A 21245-nucleotide genomic window follows, 5' to 3' on the forward strand; every position below is an offset into this window, starting at 1 on the left:
TCACTGTGTTGGGCCCTCATTGCCCACCAATGACAGTCAGACACTAATAAATGGTGTAGAATTATAGTGATTTAGTATTTATTAGGATTCCCATTGGCTAGTGCCAAGACTCTTTCTGGGTTTCAAAGAGGAATAAAACAATTGCATCACAACAGCCTACATCGTAAATAAAACAATACGTCCCTCAACTCTGGACCTCGAAGCCAGTTCCACTGCCCCCACCCCCCACCACGTGGGTGCAATTAAGTATCAGGTAGAATAGAAAATCAGCAGGCTCCAGACCTCGTAGGGTAAGAGTTGAATACCCCTGCAATAAATCATACAAGACATTATTACTCTAATATATAAAAAAAATACAAAAACATTTACAATATTACAATGTGCGTGTGTTAGAGTGTGCGTGCTTAAGCGTGTCTCTTCACAGTTCCCGTTGTGCCGTGAGGGGTTTTATTGATGTTTTAAATCTGATTTTACTGCTCGCTTGAGTTATTGATGAGGAAGAGTTCCATGTAGTCATGTATATAGTTTTCTGTTTCCCAGAGTCTGTTCTGGACTTGCGGACTGTGAAGAGATCCCAGGTGGCACGTCTTGTTGGGTATGTATGGGTGTTTGAGCTGCGTGTTCTCTTTGAACAGACAGTTCTGTGCTTTCGACACATCAACACCTTCTCAAAAAGACAAGTAGTGATGCAGTCAGTCTCTCTTCTACTTTGAGCCAGTAGAGATTGACATGTATGTTATTGATATTAGACTTCCGTGTACATTTAAGGGCCAGCCGTGCTGCTCTGTTCTGAGCTAACTGTAATACACCCATGTCCTCCTTTGTAGCACTTGACTATATAACTGGGCAATAAACCAGGTGTGATACAACTAGGGCCTGTAGAACTTGTTTGGATGATTGTGACGTCAAGAAAGCAGAGCAGCACGTTATCATGGAAAGACCTCTCCCCATCTTAGCTACGTTGCATCAATAGGTTTTGACTATTTTGGTTTACAATCTAGGGTTACAGTAAGCAGATTAGTCTCAACTTGCTCAATTGCCACATTATTAATTACAGGCCGATCCCAATTTAGGAATTTATGCCTTTCATACACCAGATTTCCTACACACTTCTCAGTATTTGGAATTCAGAATTAACTTATTCAGTCATGTAAAGTGCTCTGCAGGCGTGGCTACCTTGCACGCTCTAAATACATTTCATTCAACTGCTGAAAACCCTCCCACTTGCTGGCCAACAGATTCTCATGGAGTTTTCATTCAATAGGGTTTTCAATACATTTATCTTAAGCCTTCCCTTTAAATACGGTGTACCTTTTAGTTCGAATTTTGTTGACCGACTCGAGAGAACAGGTTCAGAATATCAGGGATCAATGAAAGAAAGCCATCTAAATATATGTATATTCGTCTCCGTTTCAGCACCAATTGCTAGACAAAAAAATACTTGGATTTTGTAGATTATTTAGGTTTAGTAAAGTATTTATGAATCATAAAATAAAATAAAAACAGGTTTGGAGAGCCTTTACGCACAAAATAAAGAAAAACGGTGGTTTGTGTAGTGTACAATAGTAGGCTATACCCTCATCTATTGCCTACACTAACCATGGCCGTGTCATCACAGTTCCAAGTGTTGCGCCATGCGTCGGTTCAAATTTACAGCTTGGTCTGCTCACCGCTCCATAACGATTTAATTAGCCTACAATGTATATATTTTTTTTTATATTATAAAATGTTAATGATCCTCAGCAAAACCACACGGCAGTGACAGCGTTTACAGAGGAAGCAAATTAAGGTTAATAACAAAACAATATAATTAAATTGAAAGATAATGTAGGCTATACCAAATGAAGGGAACTAACAGTAAATAGGCAGTTGAAAACGTGTGGTTGTTAGGTCGACTGACAGTCGATACTGATAGTGGATAATATTTAACGTGATTGAAATAGGAGAGGAAGACAGGGTAGCCTATAATTAAGACATGCGAGAGTGCCCATCCTTGCAAGTTAAAAGGCCGTACAGTTTCAAATCTGACATAACGGCACAGCGTTTCTTAAGCTTTACTGTGGGAAAGTTGATATGCTTCCGTTTGCTTTCATGTGAATTGTAATTGGAAATGGAGGAAAACTCGCCTCCCTGCGGACCTGGCATCCTTTCACTCCCTCCTCTCTACATTCTCCTCTTCTGTCTCTGCTGCTAAAGCCAATTTCTACCACTCTAAATTCCAAGCATCTGCCTCTAACCCTAGGAAGCTCTTTGCCACCTTCTCCTCCCTCCTGAATCCTCCTCCCCCTCCTCCCCCCTCCTCCCTCTCTGCTGATGACTTCGTCAACCATTTTGAAAAGAAGGTCGACGACATCCGATCCTCGTTTGCTAAGTCAAACGACACCGCTGGTTCTGCTCACACTGCCCTACCCTGTGCTTTGACCTCTTTCTCCCCTCTCTCTCCAGATGAAATCTCGCGTCTTGTGACGGCCGGCCGCCCAACAACCTGCCCGCTTGACCCTATCCCCTCCTCTCTTCTCCAGACCATTTCCGGAGACCTTCTCCCTTACCTCACCTCGCTCATCAACTCATCCTTGACCGCTGGCTACGTCCCTTCCGTCTTCAAGAGAGCGAGAGTTGCACCCCTTCTGAAAAAACCTACACTCGATCCCTCCGATGTCAACAACTACAGACCAGTATCCCTTCTTTCTTTTCTCTCCAAAACTCTTGAACGTGCCGTCCTTGGCCAGCTCTCCTGCTATCTCTCTCAGAATGACCTTCTTGATCCAAATCAGTCAGGTTTCAAGACTAGTCATTCAACTGAGACTGCTCTTCTCTGTGTCACGGAGGCGCTCCGCACTGCTAAAGCTAACTCTCTCTCCTCTGCTCTCATCCTTCTAGACCTATCGGCTGCCTTTGATACTGTGAACCATCAGATCCTCCTCTCCACCCTCGCCGAGCTGGGCATCTCCGGCGCGGCCCACGCTTGGATTGCGTCCTACCTGACAGGTCGCTCCTACCAGGTGGCGTGGCGAGAATCTGTCTCCGCACCACGTGCTCTCACCACTGGTGTCCCCCAGGGCTCTGTTCTAGGCCCTCTCCTATTCTCGCTATACACCAAGTCACTTGGCTCTGTCATATCCTCACATGGTCTCTCCTATCATTGCTATGCAGACGACACACAATTAATCTTCTCCTTTCCCCCCTCTGATAACCAGGTGGTGAATCGCATCTCTGCATGTCTGGCAGACATATCAGTGTGGATGACGGATCACCACCTCAAGCTGAACCTCGGCAAGACGGAGCTGCTCTTTCTCCCGGGGAAGGACTGCCCGTTCCATGATCTCGCCATCACGGTTGACAACTCCATTGTGTCCTCCTCCCAGAGTGCTAAGAACCTTGGCGTGATCCTGGACAACACCCTGTCGTTCTCAACTAACATCAAGGCGGTGACCCGTTCCTGTAGGTTCATACTCTACAACATTCGCAGAGTACGACCCTGCCTCACGCAGGAAGCGGCGCAGGTCCTAATCCAGGCACTTGTCATCTCCCGTCTGGATTACTGCAACTCGCTGTTGGCTGGGCTCCCTGCCTGTGCCATTAAACCCCTACAACTCATCCAGAACGCCGCAGCCCGTCTGGTGTTCAACTTTCCCAAGTTCTCTCACGTCACCCCGCTCCTCCGCTCTCTCCACTGGCTTCCAGTTGAAGCTCGCATCCGCTACAAGACCATGGTGCTTGCCTACGGAGCTGTGAGGGGAACGGCACCTCCGTACCTTCAGGCTCTGATCAGGCCCTACACCCAAACAAGGGCACTGCGTTCATCCACCTCTGGCCTGCTCGCCTCCCTACCTCTGAGGAAGTACAGTTCCCGCTCAGCCCAGTCAAAACTGTTCGCTGCTCTGGCACCCCAATGGTGGAACAAACTCCCTCACGACGCCAGGTCAGCGGAGTCAATCACCACCTTCCGGAGACACCTGAAACCCCACCTCTTTAAGGAATACCTAGGATAGGATAAAGTAATCCTTCTAACCCCCCCCCCCCCCTTAAAAGAGTTAGATGCACTATTGTAAAGTGGTTGTTCCACTGGATATCATAAGGTGAATGCACCAATTTGTAAGTCGCTCTGGATAAGAGCGTCTGCTAAATGACTTAAATGTAAATGTAAATTGTAGAAAAGGCCCATGGAGTTGGTGGAAGAATCCTTTAATTCATGGCCACTTGCTCAGCTGGACCAGGGGCGCTTTAATTAGGTCAGGTGGAAATGTCCGACAGATCTCAACTCATTAAAAGTAGGAAATCGCTGCTTTCTCTTCATTAACTCCGTCTAATCGAGACGTTCTGTGCGTCCATGAATCCACCGAATCTGTTACCTTTCATCTGAACTATCTGTTGCGATCGGGAGAGCGGGCCATCAGTTATTTATAGTTATTACCGCGGACCGTGTCTTGGAGCGCACGTTTCAAACCTATTATGTAACGTCAATGATCACGGCCCTACAGATCATCACAGGTCAATTATGCCATCGATATATGGTTAATATGTAATACAATTACATGTACATATGAAGACAAACTTGAAAGGGTGAAATATGAAACGTCATTGTTTGCTGAACTGATCGATTCTGATATCAAACTAATGGGGGTTATAGATTGAATAACCGACCACTGATTTGTATTATTCTTTTCATTATTATGATGAATAGTTACGAGCCTAAATGACTCAAGGATGATTCCTATTGACTTCTTATTGAACTGAATTACCTAATTATGTTAATAATGAATGATTGTTATGATTTGATCTTTGTGATTATGAATTTGATTGGATACATGTTATTCAGTTTCCTTCGTTATGCAGTACAGACTACCCAGTAAATATACCACTTTATGGTTAAAGTAACTCCTGCCTCAGTCTCATCCATTCCTTTGTCCTCTGACCTCTGACCCCCTTCACTGTCAGTCTTCCTACCTGTCCAGCTACCCACACAGATTCCACTAATCTTTCATGAATGGTTTCACATTTGTCTCCAGTGATTATAAGGTCTAAAACAAGTGTCATTTATATTTACAATCCCCTTCTCCAAACAGATTACTCATTTACCTAGCATTTATCAAGTTGTAAATTACAATGCATCGAGAATGGTGTTATTTCTATCGGAAAAAATAAAAGTAGATGCTTTTTCCACTTGAAACCGGTAGGTTCACTAGACCTTGTTCATGGTTTCCTCACATGTAAAGGTTGTGGAATTATTAGGGAATTAAGTCAGAACACTGTGCATCTGTAGACAACTCCACCACACCTTAATCTATTTCCAACCTAATGAATAGCATGCTATTCTCATGCTTAAGATCATGGTCAGAATACGCATAGAGAGAAAAGTACATAAAAAAGTAATTCCATTCTATTTACTTGCGCCTAACTCGGGTCAGAATCGGGCCCTACAAGATTGACATGAGGTTTAGCGAATTACATTTTTTATATATTTAAAACTAGCTTATTAGTAGCCACCCATTCTAAAACTGACTGCATATGTTTAAGTATCGCTACACTCGCATTAACATCTGCTAACCATGTGTATGTGGCCAATAACTTTTGATTTGATTTGTCTAAGGGGCTCTATTCAAATCAGATCCGCTTCAGCCGACATTCACATAGTGGTTGTTTTGGCGGCGGCGGAGCTGGAACTGTGTAAGAGCTTTAAAATCCACAAGTGGCTCCCAGGGCGGCAGGTAGCCTAGTGGTTAAAGCTTTGGGCCAGTAACCGAAAGGTTGCTAGATCAAATCACTGCGCCGACAGGGTAAAAATCTGTCGTTCTGCCCCTGAACAAGGCAGTTAACCCACTGTTCCTAGCCTGTCATTGTAAATAAGAATTTGTTCTTAACTGTCTTGCCTAGTTAAATAAAGGTAAAATAAAATTGGCAGTGGTAGCTGCTGTGTATAATGTTGAGTCATCAGTGTACAAAGACACACTGGCTTTGGCCTCCCGAGTGGCATAGTGGTCTAAGGAGCTGTGCCACTAGAGTTTGTGGGTTTGAGTCCAGGCCCATGAGGCAGCTCACAATTGGTCCAGTGTTGTCCAGGTTTGGCCGGCAGGGATGTCCTTGTCCCATCGCACACAAGTGACTCCTGTGGCAGGCAGTGCACGCTGACACCGTTGTACGGCTCTCGACCTTCGCCTCTCCCGAGTCCGTACGGGAGTTGCACCGATGAGACAAGACTAACTCCCAATTGGATACCATGAAAATGGGGTAATAAAAAATAAAAATAAGACTGACTTAAGTCTAGTGGAAGATAAAAATTGAAAAATACTTTGAAGTATGCCTAACTCTACCTGGTTTACTTTAGATAGGTATCCATTAAAGAACACCCTCTGTGTAACACTCGATCCACGACATGGCAAAGGATGTAAAGCAATAACATGTTTTTTAAGCAGCGGATTATGATCGATAATGTCTAAAGTGGCATTGAAGTCTAACAGAAAAACAGCTTCCACAATCTTCAATTTATTTCTGCCACTTATCGTTAATTTGTGTCAATGTTGAGTGCCCTTTCAGCTTGCTGAAAGTTAGTTGTTAATTGAATGAATACTCCAAGGGAAAATATTGGCCAGCAAGTGGGAGGGTTTTCAGCAGTTTAATGAAATGTATTCAGAGCGCGCAAGGTAGCCAGACCTGCAGAGCATGTTGGCTACTGAATAAGTTAAGTCTGAATACCAAATACTGAGAAGCGTGTAGGAAAAGCATACATTCCTAAGATGGAATCGGAAAAGCACCCAAAGTGCGTTTCTACCAACTAAAGGTACTCAAAGCCTTTACATAGTAGAGGGGAACTCAACTCGTCCACCACCCACCTGGGTGATGCACGGGAGCCATTTTGTGCCAGAACACTCACCAGCTAGAGGTATATGCCAACTAGGGATGAGGTTGATGATTTGGTGGGCATGATGGAATTGGGCCAGTTTGGAAATTTATCCATGACACCAGTATATATTTATACATATATTTTAATGAAAAACTAGACTTACCTATTCTAATACTGATCTGAGTAATACAGAGCCTGTGCTGGATTTTATTATGAGCTGGTACTGTATATATGACATCATTTTTAATGTCCTATATGATAGGATGATTTATGATACAGGATGCCATTTATGAATGTACAGTATTACATACAGCATGACAGTTAAGACGCTAACCTGAAATACTGTATCTAATAACACTGTACAGCACATCCAATTCTAAGCCATGTGGCTAACGTCTGTTGCTGTCGTGGGTCCTGTGTGTGGTTCACCCAGTTAAACGTACACACACACACACTTATCACTGGTTCAGGATCAGTTTAGCCTTCTAGAGCATAATTAATAAGAGTACATGGACAGGGATCAGCACAATATGGGCCCTGGCCTAATTCTTGACTCAACACAACCCTGACCCTCTTTTCCTGTCTGTTGCCTGAGCCAGTAGTGATCTAATACCCGTCACTTGGGCCTAGATTCAGACCTTTAGGTATACTTTCCGGGAGCCGCTTGTGGATTTGAAAGCTCTTACACAGTTCCAGTTCCGACGCCGCCAAAATAACCACTATGTGGACGTCGGCTGAAGCGGATCTGATTGAATAGAGCCCTTAGACAAATCACATTTTATTGGTCACATACACATGGTTAGCAGATGTTAATGCGAGTGTAGCGAAATGCTAGTTCTGACTATGCAGTTAAATCTAACAAATTCACAACAACTACCCTATACACAACAAATGTGAAGGGATGATTGAGAATATATACATATAAATATATGGATGAGCGATTGAGTGATCGGTATAGGCAAGATGCAGTAGATGGTGTAGAATACAGTATATAGACATGAGATGAGTAATGTAGGATATGTAAACAAAGTGGCTTTATTTAAAATGACTAGTGATACCTTTATTAAGTCTGTTTATTTAAGTGGCCAGAGATTTGAGTCTGTTGGCAGCAGCCACTCTATATTAGGGATGGCTGTTTAATAGTATGATGGCCTTGAGATAGGCTGAAAAACAGCTTCTCTCGGGCTCCCAGCTTTGATGCACCTGTTACTGACCTCGCCTTCTGGATGATAGCGGGGTGAACAGGCAGTGGGTCGGTGGTTGTTGTCCTTGATCTTTTTTGCCTTCCTGTGACATCGGGTGCTGTAGGTGTCCTGGAGGGCAGGTAGTTTGCCACCGGTGATGCGTTGTGCAGACCGCACTACCCGCTGGAGAGCCTTGCGGTTGAGGGCGGTGCAATTGCCGTACCAGGCTGTGATACAACCCAACAGGATGCTCTCGATTGTGCATCTGTAAAAAGGTTGTGAGTGTTTTAGATGACAAGCCACATTTCTTCAGCCTCCTGAGGTTGAAGAGGCGCTGTTGCGCCTTCTTCACTATGCTATATGTGTGGGTGGACCCTTTCAGTTTGTCCGTGATGTGTACGCGTAAAACTTTCCACCTTCTCCACTACTGTCCCATCGATGTGGATAGGGGGGAGCTCCTTCTGCTGTTTCCTGAAGTCCACGATCATCTCCTTTGTTTTGTTGACGTTGAGTGAGAGGTTATTTTCCTGACACCACACTCCGAGGGCCCTCAACTCCTCCCTGTATGCTGTCTCGTCATTGTTGGTAACCAGGCCTACCACTGTAGTGTCGTCTGCAAACTTGATGATAGAGTTGGAAGCGTGCATGGCCACGCAGTCATGGGTGAACAGGGAGTACAGGAGAGGGCTGAGAACGCACCCTTGTGGGGCCCCAGTGTTGATTTTTATTTCATTTAACGAGGCAAGTTAGTTAAGAACAAATTCGTATTTACAATGACGGCCTAGGAACAGTGTGATGGCGATTGCATCGTCAGTGGACCTATGGGGGCGGTAAACAAATTGGAGTGGGTCTAGGGTATCAGGTAGGGTGGAGGTGATATGGTCCTTGACTAGTCTCAAAGCACTTCATGATGACAGAAGTGAGTGCTTCGGGGCGATAGTCTTTCAGGTCAGTTACGTTAGCTTTCTTGGGAACAGGAACAATGGTGGCCATCTTGAAGCATGTGGGGACAGGAACAATGGTGGCCATCTTGAAGCATGTGGGGACAACAGACTGGGATAGAGATTGTTTGAATATGTCCCTAAACACACCAGCCAGCTGGTCTGCGCATGCGCTGAGGATGCGGCTAGGGATGCCGTCTGGGCCGGCAGCATTGTGATGGTTAACACGTTTAACGCACGTTGGCAACGGAGAAGGAGAGCCCACAGGCTTTAGTAGCAGGCCGTGTCAGTGGCACTGTTTTGTCCTCAAAGCGAGCAAAGAAGTTGTTTAATTTGTCTGGGCGCAAGACGGTGTGTTTCTTTTTGTAATCCGTGATTGACTGTAGACCCTGCCGCATACGTCTCGTGTCTGAGCCGTTGAATTGCGACTCTACACTGACGCTTAGCTTGTTCGATTGCCTTGCGGAGGGAATAGCTGCACTCTTTGTATTCAGTTGCGTTTCCGGTCGCTTTGCCATGATTAAAAGCGGTGGTTCACGCTTTCAGTTTCACGTGAATGCTTCCATCAATCCACGGTTTCTGGTTAGGGAAGGTTTTAATGGCCACAGAGGGTACGACATCGCCGATGCACTTGCTAATAAACTCGCTCACAGAGTCAGCGTATACATCAATGTTGTTGTCTGAGGCTATCCGGAACATATCCCAGTCCACGTGATCGAAGCAATCTTGAAGCGTGGAATCCGATTGGTCGACCAGCGTTGTATTGACCTGAGCACGGTGTTTCCTGTTTTAGTTTCTGTCTATAGGCTGGGAGCAACAAAATGGAGTCATGGTCAGATTTGCCAAAGGCAGGGCGGGCTTTGTATGCATTGCGGAAGTTCGAGTAGCAACGATCCAGAAAGCTACCAGCTCGTCGCGCATTCGATATGCTGATAGAATTTAGAACTATGGTTCTTAGGTTAGCTTTGTTAAAATCCCCAGCTACAATAAATGCAGCCTCAGGATGTATGGTTTACATAGAGTCCAGTGAAGTTCTTTCAGAGCCGACGAGGGATCTGCTTGGCTGTGACTATAATCGAAGTGAATTCTCTTGGAAGATAATGCGGTTGGCATTTGATTGTAAGGAATTCTAGGTCGGGTGAACAAAAAGACTTGAGTTCCTGTATGTTGTTATGATTAACGACTCATGGTGTAATCACAAGGCATACAGCCCCGCCCTTCTTCTTACCAGAGAGATGTTTGTTTCTGTCTGCACGATGCATGAAGAAACCAGGTGGCTGTATCGACTGACAACATATCCCGAGTGAGCCATGTTTCCGTGAAACAGAGAATGTTACAATCTCTGATGACTCTCTGGAAGGCAACCCGTGCCCTAATTTCGTCCACCTTGTTATCTAGGGATTGGACATTGGCGAGTAATATGCTCAGAAGCGGTGGATGGTGTGCTCGCCTTCTGAGTCTGACCAGTAGGCCGCTCCGTCAGCCTCTCCTGCGGCGACCGCGTTGTTTTGGGTCGGCCTCTGGGATAAGATAGCATGTCCAGGGTGGAGGTTCGAACAAAGGATCCGCTTCGGGAAAGACGTGTTCCTGTTCATAATGATGGTAAGTTGGCGTCGCTTTTATATCCAATAGTTCTTCCCGGTTGTATGTAATAACACTTGAGATTTTCTTGGCTAACAATGTAAGAAATAGTACATAAAAAAACAAATAACTGCATAGTTTTCTAAGGACCTGAAGCGAGGCGACCATCTCTGTCGGCGCCATCTTGCAACCAGCCGCCTCACTGACGCCCGGCCCGGGATAATGATCCAAACAATTCTGCTACTTTCCACTCTGAGGACCAGTCCATCCCATATGCCTGCTCTCTGGTCCCATTATGCCTGTGTGTGTGTGTTAGTGTGCACATACGAACCTGTGCACACGCAGTTAGAGCACTCAATAAAAGGTTGTATCCCTCACACAGGCTGTGTATAATGGTAATCCCTGTACTAGGTGACCGGAGCTGTACTGTATTAATCCTAGGGGCTTTGGCTGATGTTTGAGGTGGATGACAGAGTGGTTGGAAGGTAAAGTAGGGGTGGAGGATATTTGTGTTTTTGTTAGGGGTAGGTTGAGGGATGTTATACAAATTTAATTGAGTGTTCCGTTTTAAATACATTTTTAGTGATTGTAATGGTCAACATGTTTTAGTGAGAGCTTTATGAATACATGCAAGCTATTATTAGCTTGTTACTCTCATCTAACGTCTAGTTTACAAAACTATTTGTCTTATTGGATGTTTTCCATAAAACTACAGTCTTATACCGTCAGTATTTCGATTTATACGAGTGTGCGTCATGAGGATGAGATTTCTAAGCAAATCAGAAAAACAATTGAACTATTTTTAGTTCCAGTATCTATCACATGCAATCCATCTCAGGCATTCTGCTCTACACTATCTTTTTGGATACTGAAGGCCATGAATATTTTACATAATTCCCTCTCATGTGTTATTTATGACAAAAGTTTCATGCATCAATACATGTAGTGGGGCAAAAAAGTATTTAGTCAGCCACCAATTGTGCAAGTTCTCCCACTTAAAAAGATGAGGCCTGTAATTTTCATCATAGGTACACTTCAACTATGACAGACAAAATGAGAAAAAAAATCCAGAAAATCACATTGTAGGATTTTTAATGAATTTATTTGCAAATTATGGTGGAAAATAAATATTTGGTCACCTACAAACAAGCAAGATTTCTGGCTCTCACAGACCTGTAACTTCAGGGCCAAAATACCAGCAACAGTGTGTGAAAACCTTGTGAAGACTTACAGGAAACGTTTGACCTCTGTCATTGCCAACAAAGGGTATATAACAAAGTATTGAGATAAACTTTTGTTATTGACCAAATACTTATTTTCCACCATAATTTGCAAATAAATTTATAAAAAATCCTACAATGTGATTTTCTGGGGTTTTTTCGCTCATTTTGTCTGTCATAGTTGAAGTGTACCTATGATGAAAATTACAGGCCTCTCTCATCTTTTTAAGTGGGAGAACTTGCACAATTGGTGGCTGACTAAATCCTTTTTTGCCCCACTGTATATAATGTAAATCCATTCTGAAAGTGACCAAACTCTCCATAATACAAATATGGAACACAGCATAAAACTATCAGATGTTAACAGTCTTCTTTAATGATTGCTAGTGGAGCTTAAAAATCACGCGTGGAAAGGACAAAGAGTGCAAAACATACTATATTACAAATAGTTGCTAATAATGAAATGACAGAAATATTCCATTATATTGATAATGTAAGATAGAACTTCACAGAAACCATGTGATAATGTCTCAACCGTCGAGATCGATTCGGGATCTATAGATGGTCAACGATACGAAGGCATGGAAGAACAACAAGTGCCTTCACTTAGCTCGCCATAAACTCCATTAGTCCAGTAATGTCAAATCGCTTTCTTCCCTTGCTTCCTCGCCCTCACAACCCCTGATCCGATAGTACCTATAAAAGAAAAATGACAGAAGACGCAGCCCTATTCAAGCTCACGGTCCAAATTAAAGTGAAGTGTATATAGGGCCCGGGGGGGCTCCAACACACCTCTCATTCCTCTGTCTCAGTTGGGTAGAGTCAGTAGAGTGCACTGTAGACTGACTGGGCCCTTTGGGCTACCACCTAGTCCAAACCCCATGCCTCGTTGCTCCACTGGCACAGATAAGAGTTTATAGAATCGAATTGATGTTCACAACTAACAAGCATCATTTACATGAGAGCGCGTGAGTAGCGGGAAGATGAGAAAGTTTGATACAGTATGTAAAGATAATGCATCGAATCTGATACTCAGCAATTTTACAACACTGGGTGATATAAATGTTGTATATAAAATGTTTCCAACAACATGCAACAGATGTGGTTTTTTACATTTGTACAACAGAGTGCAACGTGCACTCAATGGTTTGCCCTCATTTTACAGTCCGTCCCTGGATCCATGCACATTCAAGCGATCACGCAGTTCTCTGCTTGTATATTTATTGGCAGTGACTCGATCTATAGAACGCTAAGCAAACCTTCAATAACTCCCTGTCGAACTACAGGAATGCAAACAGGCGTAGAAACACCTGCACAGCCAAAAAGCTACAGATCCCCGTCTCTATAAGGGTTGTATTGTGGTCTGTCCTACGAGAGCCCATCATCCCCATAGCAGGCATAGTTTCACTTGTGGACAGATAAACCAGTTGTACAAGACACTTAACAGTCAGATCTCATACTGAGCTTTTGTTCCCTATTAGTGGCATTAAAAGCGCTTATGAAATTGTATTGACAGCATTCTGCCAGATTCCTGGTGCATTAGAGTAAGTAACAGACAACATTTTGCGACGCATACGAACATTTCTTATTCGATCAGTTCATTTAGTCTTCTCCTGTTTCAGTCCATTTGGTGCCTACTGAATATCCAGCTCTGTGTATTTCACTGCAGTGACAGTCTCTTCCTGTCCCCTGCCAAACCATGCATACTGTGTAGAGACTCCTCTGCATCTGGAGAATGGAGGAAACTGAATCACACAGGCTCCAGCCAGACCTCCAGTCGGTGCTGGAGTCTGGCCCAAAACCAGCTTAGGGGCTGGGGTTCCATTTTAGAGCGGCAGCCTGAGAGCCCCGGAGGCCCAGGGAGACAGGCTGGCAGCCACAAAGGCACTTTGTCTGGCTTTCAGTTCCAGGTCGTTCCAGCCCCAGACATCAACGCCACCGGTCACTGAGCAGGTATTCATTGCATCTGGCTCAGAGTCCCGACAACTGTGAATGACATGAATCTCCTAGTCTCTTTAGTTTCCAGGAAGGCAGTGGACAACGTAGGCTATTCATCCTCTCTTATAGAGTACATGTTCTCTCTTCTCCAGACTCCAGTATAGTACAGTATGTATGCCATTGACAAGTAATCCAACAGTTACGCTCACACGCATAGGCCGACGCACACACAAACACACGCAGCAATTCTAGCTCCTCCAACAGTTATGTGGCTGGGACTGTAGTTATCATTTTCCCCGAGCCGTGAGTTGTGGTAAATACCATTTAATACTTGTATGTTTTACAACTGGAGCGGTCGAAGGTGGAGGGAGGCTTTTCTCATCCCGCTTTTCTTTTAGGGTGGCATTCCTCCCTGTGCTTTGATCAGTTAAAGCCTAGATTACACTCTTTCATTTTATAGTGACTTCCTTAAGTGCACCGTCTGTATATACAATTGAGTGTATGCAGATTATATAGCCCTTGGATCACAACACATCAAAGTTGAGAATATCGTTAGAGCCTTTTGGTTTCCCAGGTAAGTGGCGCAGTAAGCGTTAGGGTAGTGCGTAGGGCGTAAGGGCGTAGGGTTATTCCATGGCTAGTCAGTCCTCTAGTTTATGGACATAGTTCACTGGGAATGTCCCACTTCTGGATGGATAGCCCTCGATGTGGCCAACCTGTAGGCGTAGAAACAATCAAGATCAATGCCCAGATAGATGGAGAACACGGAGGGATATATTGAAGATACAGGGAAATTAATGTAAGGCCTCTCTCTATGCCTAGGTATTTTTTGTCTTTATGCTGAACGTGATACAAAGAAAAAAACAGTTTTCTTCCGTGATAAGATATAGCAAGAGATTTATCTCAATGAGACTAGGTTAAAAAAAAGAAAAAAAAGAGCTAGGTTGGAAGACAATTAACCAGCTGAACTTTGTGTTAAACCTCTCGTTAAAAAATGAATGAAAATATAAAACAAACGCATAACGGTAAATAAGAGGTTTATTTCTACTCACCCACCAGTGGGGGTCCTCGGTGGCTGTGACTACGATGACCTCATCCTTGAAGAAGGCCAGCTGGTCCGAGCTGACAGCTCTGCAGTCCACCAGCGCCTTTACCTTCTTCTGTGTCGGCCGGCTCTTAGATACCTCACACACACAGACGCACTTTACAGACACAATCTTATACAGGCATACAAGTATGTACCAAAATGCCTACTTGCTGCATGTGGAGTATAAGCAGCCAATGATATCCATGTTAGTCTTTTTCGGTTATATTCTATTGCTCATATTTTCACATTGTGTTATAGTGATGCGCGGGTCAGCTGTTTGTTTACTCGCACCAACTCGCAATTGCTAATAAGCCGTCCTCAACAGCCTGATAATATGTGATAAAATCTGAGGCCCGCACCCAACCTTAACCCATAAATATAGAAAATGCACTGTACAGTTCCCTTTTTATCTCTTGAAGATTTATTGAACAGTGACGTTTTCTTCAACATTTATTTGGAGCGCGTACATTTAGGCCCTAATGGCCTAAGAAATACAAGAAAAACCTTTACGTAGCCTATAGATCTGAACTTGACAAGATTTATACATTTTGGGGTTCTCTCTTTATCCAACCCGCTCACCACCCACCCGCCCTTCATCCACACAATATTTAGTGACCATAAACCCGCCCGCACCGCAGATATAACAGCGGGGACTGCGGGTTATGAGTCAACCCGCGCATCACTGTATAAGCACTTTATGACATCTGCTGATGTAAAAAGCTTTATAAATCAATCAATCAATTTGATTGATTACTATTTTCTCATACAAAAACATTGTACAGCAGTTATACGATGTTAGAACACATACTTATACAAACCATATGAGATATACACAGATTAGACAGTAATGTTTAAGTGATTCTGGAAATTAAGCAGTTTTTCTATATATCCAGGTGAACTCATGGACAATTTTTTTTTTATGTCTCTGCGTGCATGCTAGCGGTAGCCTATTATATGTACCATGGCATTTCTGCGAGGGCGCGGGGCGGGCACAGTGATGGGCGAGGTGGTGGGTGTGGCTGAAGGGGTGGAGCCGGGGGCGGAGTCGTTAGTCACGAAGCTGCAGTAGAGCTCCTCCTGACTGCCAAGTGCCACACAGCTGGGAGAGGTCCCGGCTGTAGAAGACTTCCCATGTCCTCCACTATTGGTCCTCCTGTACGATGTCGTCTTCTCTGAGCTAGGTGGCGGAAGAGGGGACATGTTGGTAAAACACTCATAAGGACTTCCCCTACACACAGATTCATCCCTATGAGCAAAATACGTTGGTTGAAAATAAGTATTTTTGGTTGACTGCTTTTCAACGTCTTGTGCTCACTGGGATAGGACACATTGAATACATGAAATGTCAAGTGTGCTGTACATGTATGCATGTTACGCAAAATGCTATGTTATTTTTATCATCAATCACATTCCTTAGCATTTGACATTGAGAAAGCAGGGGTTCGTTGGGGACATTACTGTTAGAGAGTAGGCTGGATTTGAATCGTTTACTGACTACCTCAAGGAAATTCACTAGGTGCCAATAGAGGGCGCTGTAAGATAAAGTAACTGTGCCCTGTGGCGTGCTGTCCAAAAGCGCACAGCAAAACAAAAGCTTTATTCCCCAAAACAGTTCTTAGGATGGGAATTATCTTTCTTAAATGGGTGTTGTGACAAAACAAAATGTTTGATGCTTCTATCAGGAAAAGGGCTTTTAAAGTAAAAAACGTCTTGCTATTTATTACCTGACGGGTCCTATGTGGTTCTGAGGGGAGCTGGACTTGGTGCTGCTGTCTAAGGCCCCAGACCAGGAGCCACTATTAGCCTGACCCTCCCATGCTGCGGTCGGTCTCTGTCCCCTCACCTGACCCCCCTGGCCGTGGGGTGATCTTGGTGGCCGCCCCCCCTGGGCCTGACCCTCCAACATGGGGGACGGGGGGCTGGACTGGGGGGCAGGGTTAGAGCAGCAGCGCCGGGGGGATTTGCGGCCCCCGTCCTGGGTGGACACGGATATCTGTGGGTCCGAGCGGCCTGGAGGTGGGGAGAGGGGGAGACGGTAGCAGGTGAGCAAGAGAGGCACAGGAACCGACTTTGTTTTGTATGGCAGTCTCTTTCTCAATAAGTTCTTCCTTGATTCCTCGCATCCTTGCCTCCTTTTCAAAAGGTGAGGAAGATACGAAGGAAGCTCCTCAAATACAGTTGAGAAGTAGATGCGAGGAATCATGGAAAGAGAAATTGCAATCGAGCCCTCATTTCAGTGTTTGGAGATCAAATGGAAACAGATAAGGTGTGTGTGTTTCAGAGGCCCACCTCTCATGATGGCTTTAGCGGGCAGCGGCGGTGGGGGCTTAAGGACGCCAGATGGGGCACTGTTGGCGGGGGGGTTACGGTACAAGAAGTCCACATTTTCGTAGGTCTTACACGCCACAGGGGCGTTGGCGAAGCTCCAGCGGGAGGGCGAGGCGCCCACGCCCACGTTATAGGGCAGAGACGAGCGCAGGTTCCTGGGTAAGAGGCTCACCTTGGGGGAAGAGGGGGAGACATTCATTGTTTAATGACCATAGAAGCCTAGTGCCCAGCCCTTACCCCTAGACACTTGGATCTGAAAGGTGTGAGCAATATCGTGAAAACTCCACCTCGCCTACCTGAGGCTTCCTTTATGGCAAAGTATCTGGCCCGGTTCGAATACGTCAAAGACACAACCTTCCGTCATTGTTTCCTCGAGGTAAGGACAGATCTACAAGTGATTGGATAGGTGAAAGCAAAGTGACCACCGCGTTACTTCCACCAATCCAACCACTTTAGATGAATAATTACTTCAGGGAAACTATGAATGAAGGATGTATTTCTAAAGTAACCCAACAGGGCATCTGGCTCTCACTCACCTGCTCTTGCATCTCCCCATGACTAAGTCAAGCGTAATAGTGAGCGATAGGAGCAGAGTGACTCAGAGGGAAATGCTAAACCCTAGTGCGGGGGTAGGCAACACTGTTCCTGGAATGCTGCAGGATTTGTTCCAACTACGCACTACACCTGACCAACTGAGCTCATAAATCAGTTCAGTAATTGCCTAAAATTCAACACACCTGGTCTTCCAGGTCGCAAAAAAAAAAAAAAAACATGAAGTGCCTGCCGCACTCCAGGACCAGGGTTTCCTACCCCAGTGTATTGGTTGTAGTGGTTAGTGGTACAGTGTGTGTGCTTACCCGCTCGTCCAGGTCGTCTTCGCGTGTGTGTGTGTGTGTGTGTGTGTGTGTGTGTGTGTGTGTGTGTGTGTGTGTGTGTGTGTGTGTGTGTGTGTGTGTACGTACCCTCTCATCCAGTTCATCTTCGCTGTCGTACAGGTCCTGGCTCTGTGTCTCCCACATGTACTCCACATGGATTTGACTGTTGAACTTCCCACTCTGGGCCAGCTCCAGCTAAAATACACACAGACACACGTCAATCATGCAGCTACAAATCCATATTTCACTCAGAGTACAAACATACAAGTCATGGTATGCTCCCATCAGTAGTGATTAAATGCATTAAATACTTGAATATCACCCAGAAATTGAATTAACATATTCAAGCTTTGGGGCAACTGTTAAAACCACTGAAACTGTAGTCTCGGAACCCAGAACCAATCTCACGTGTGCTGGCCACCTACTTAAATCTGTCACAAAAGAGGGTCAAGTTCAATAAATTACAACTCCAACTCTTTTCACTTTGGAAAATGTGTATTTGGTATTGTAACTTGGCTGAATTGACTATAGAAAAAGAATTGACCCCAACCTTGACTGAAACAGCAACTTAAGTATCAGGTAACTTGGCTGATCCCTTTTTCAACAGGAAATATTAGATACAGTTGCCCGGTTACACACCCAAGGATAAGAGGACAGGAACTGAAAACAGACACACACTGTCCATTTCGTTCATCATGGACTTTACTATGAGGATTAAGCGACGAGCTACTTGTGACAAATAATCTGAGACCGAGCATGTTGTTTATTGTTCCGTAATGATAGGAAGGAAGGCAGGAAATTGAACAGGGTCTGAGCAGGTTTAGCAGGGAGCCTGTATTAGCACTGGGAGTTGACTGTAAACTAAGGGTCAGTGAATGTGTCCCAAATTAGACCCATTTCCCGATGTAGTGCACTAATTTTGACCAGGGCCCATAGTACACGACTTTTGACCTGAGTCCTATGTGGAATAGGGTGCCACTTCAGTCACAGCTAGTGTCAGTCATGTCTTACCAGTTCTACACACTGGGAGTGCTGCAGTCTCCTGGCGATGTCCAGGGCTGTCTCTCCTGATGAGTTCACTGGATAACGAGAGAGAGAGAGCAGATATACCACAGTCTGTTTCGTCTCTCACACACACACACAAATATAAACAGCAAGCTGAAATAAAAAGATCCCAAAAACGTTCCAGACGCACAAAGCTTATTTCTCTCAAATTTGGTGCACAAATTTGTCTACCTCCCTGTTAGTGAGCATTTCTCCTTTGCCAAGATAATCCATCCACCTGACAGGTGTGGCATTCCAAGAAGCTGATTAAACAGCATGATAATTACAGAGGTGCACCTTGTGCTGGGGACAAAAGGCCATTAAAATGTGCAGTTCAGTCACAACAAAATGCCACAGATGTCTCAAGTTGAGGGATCGTGCAATTGGTATGCTGACTGCAGGAATGTCCACCAGAGCGGTTGCCAGAGAATGTAATGTTTATTTATCTACCATAAGCTGCCTCCGTCGTTTTGGACATACTGGCAAATTCTCTAACCGGCCTCACAACCGCAAACCATGTGTAACCACGCCAGCCCTAGGACCTCCACAGCCGGCTTATTCACAAGTGGGAATGTCTGAGACCAGCTACCTGGACAGCTGATGAAACTGTGGGATTGCACAACTGAAGAATTTCAGTACAAACTGTAAGAAACCGTCTCAGGGAAGTTCATCTGCGTGCTCGTTGTCCTCACCAGGGTCTGCTCACCTTAGATGGCCACTGGCACGCTGGAGAATGGTGCTCTTCACAGATTAATCTGTTTCAACTGTACCGGCGTGTATGGCGTTGTGTGGGCAAGCGGTTTCCTGATGTTAATGCATGCCCTATGGTGGCGGGGTTTGGTTATGGTATGGGCAGGCATACGCTACGGACAACAAACACAATTGCATTTTATCGATCGCAATTTGAATGCATAGAGATCCCGTGACGAGATCCTGAGGCCCATTGTCATGACAATCATCAGCCAGCATCACCACGTTTTAGCATGATAATGCACAGCCCCATGTCGCAAGGATCTGTACGCAATTCCCAATAGCTGAAAATGTCCCAGTTCTTTAAATGCCTGCGTAGTCACCAGACATGTCACCCATTGAGCATGTTTGGGATGCTCTGGATCGACGTGTACGACAGCGTGTTGCAGTTCCCACAAATGTCCAGAAACTTTGCACAGCCATTGAAGGGGGACAACATTCCACAGGCCACAATCATCAGCCTGATCAACTTTGCAAAAGAGATGTGTCACGCTGCATGAGGCAAATGGTTACACCAGAAACTGACTGGTTTTCTGATTCACACTATCTGTATTCCTAATCATGTGAAATCCATAGAATAGGGCCTAATTATGATATTTTGTGTCCCCAATTGGTAGTAACAGTCTCGTTGCAACTCCCGTACGGACTCGGGAGAAGTGAAGGTCGAGAGCTTGTGCCCTGCGAAACACAACCCCGCCAAGCCGCACTGCTTCTTGACACTATGATTGCTTAACCCAGAAGCCAGCCGTACCAATGTGTCAGAGGAAACAGTACACCTGGAGAACATGTCAGCATGCATGAGCCACAGGAGTCGCTAGAGCGCAATGGGACGAGGACATCCCGGCCGGCCAAACCCTCCCCTAACCCGTATGACGCTGGGCCAATTGTGCACCGCCTCATGGGTCTCCCGGTCGCGGCCGACTGAGACACAGCCCGGTATCGAACCAGGATCTGTAGTGACGGAGCTAGCATTGGATTGCAATGCCTTAGACCGCTGCATCACTCAAGAGGCTTAATTTATTTATTTCAATTGACTGATTTCCTCATATGAACTGTAAGTCAGTAAAATCTTCTAAAAAGAAACATCAAGCACTGTGATGAGAAATTGGCTCTCATGAGGACCGCCACAGGAAAGGAAGACCCAGACTCTTACCTCTGCTGCAGAGGATAAGTTCATTAGAGTTACCAGCCTCAGAAATCGTAAATTAACTGCCCCTCAGACTGTTACTTGAACTCTGAGGAGCAGGCACATCAATTGTTCAGAGGAGACTGCGTGAATCAGGCCTTCATGGTCAAATGACTGCAAAGAAACCACTACTAAGGGACACCAATAAGAAGAAGAGACTTTCTTGGGCCAAGAAACACGAGCAATGGACATTAGACTGGTGGGAATCTGTACTTTGGTCTGATGAGTCTAAATTTGAGATTTTTGGTTCCAACCGCCGTGTCTTTGTGA

General features: G+C 44.9%; 1 protein-coding gene across 3 annotated transcripts in view; it reads right to left on the reverse strand.

Moving 5' to 3' along the window:
- Positions 1 to 12122: 12122 nt before the first annotated feature.
- Positions 12123 to 21245, reverse strand: part of asap3 (ArfGAP with SH3 domain, ankyrin repeat and PH domain 3) — a 52957-nt gene continuing 43834 nt past the window's right edge. The window contains exons 20-26 of one of the 3 annotated variants that reach the window (XM_071327066.1): positions 19007 to 19074; positions 18083 to 18190; positions 17082 to 17292; positions 16517 to 16802; positions 15753 to 15969; positions 14758 to 14880; positions 12123 to 14421 (exon numbers count right to left, since the gene is read on the reverse strand). In XM_071327066.1, coding sequence (XP_071183167.1) covers positions 14347 to 14421; positions 14758 to 14880; positions 15753 to 15969; positions 16517 to 16802; positions 17082 to 17292; positions 18083 to 18190; positions 19007 to 19074 — 1088 coding nt within the window. In that variant the 3' untranslated portion in view covers positions 12123 to 14346. Of the gene's footprint in view, positions 14422 to 14757; positions 14890 to 15752; positions 15970 to 16516; positions 16803 to 17081; positions 17293 to 18082; positions 18191 to 19006; positions 19075 to 21245 lie in introns of all 3 variants that reach the window. The other 2 variants (XM_071327067.1, XM_071327065.1) reach the window with 2 other exon arrangements.

This window comes from Salvelinus alpinus, chromosome 9 (assembly GCF_045679555.1).
Source record: "Salvelinus alpinus chromosome 9, SLU_Salpinus.1, whole genome shotgun sequence".
Lineage (NCBI taxonomy): Eukaryota > Metazoa > Chordata > Actinopteri > Salmoniformes > Salmonidae > Salvelinus > Salvelinus alpinus.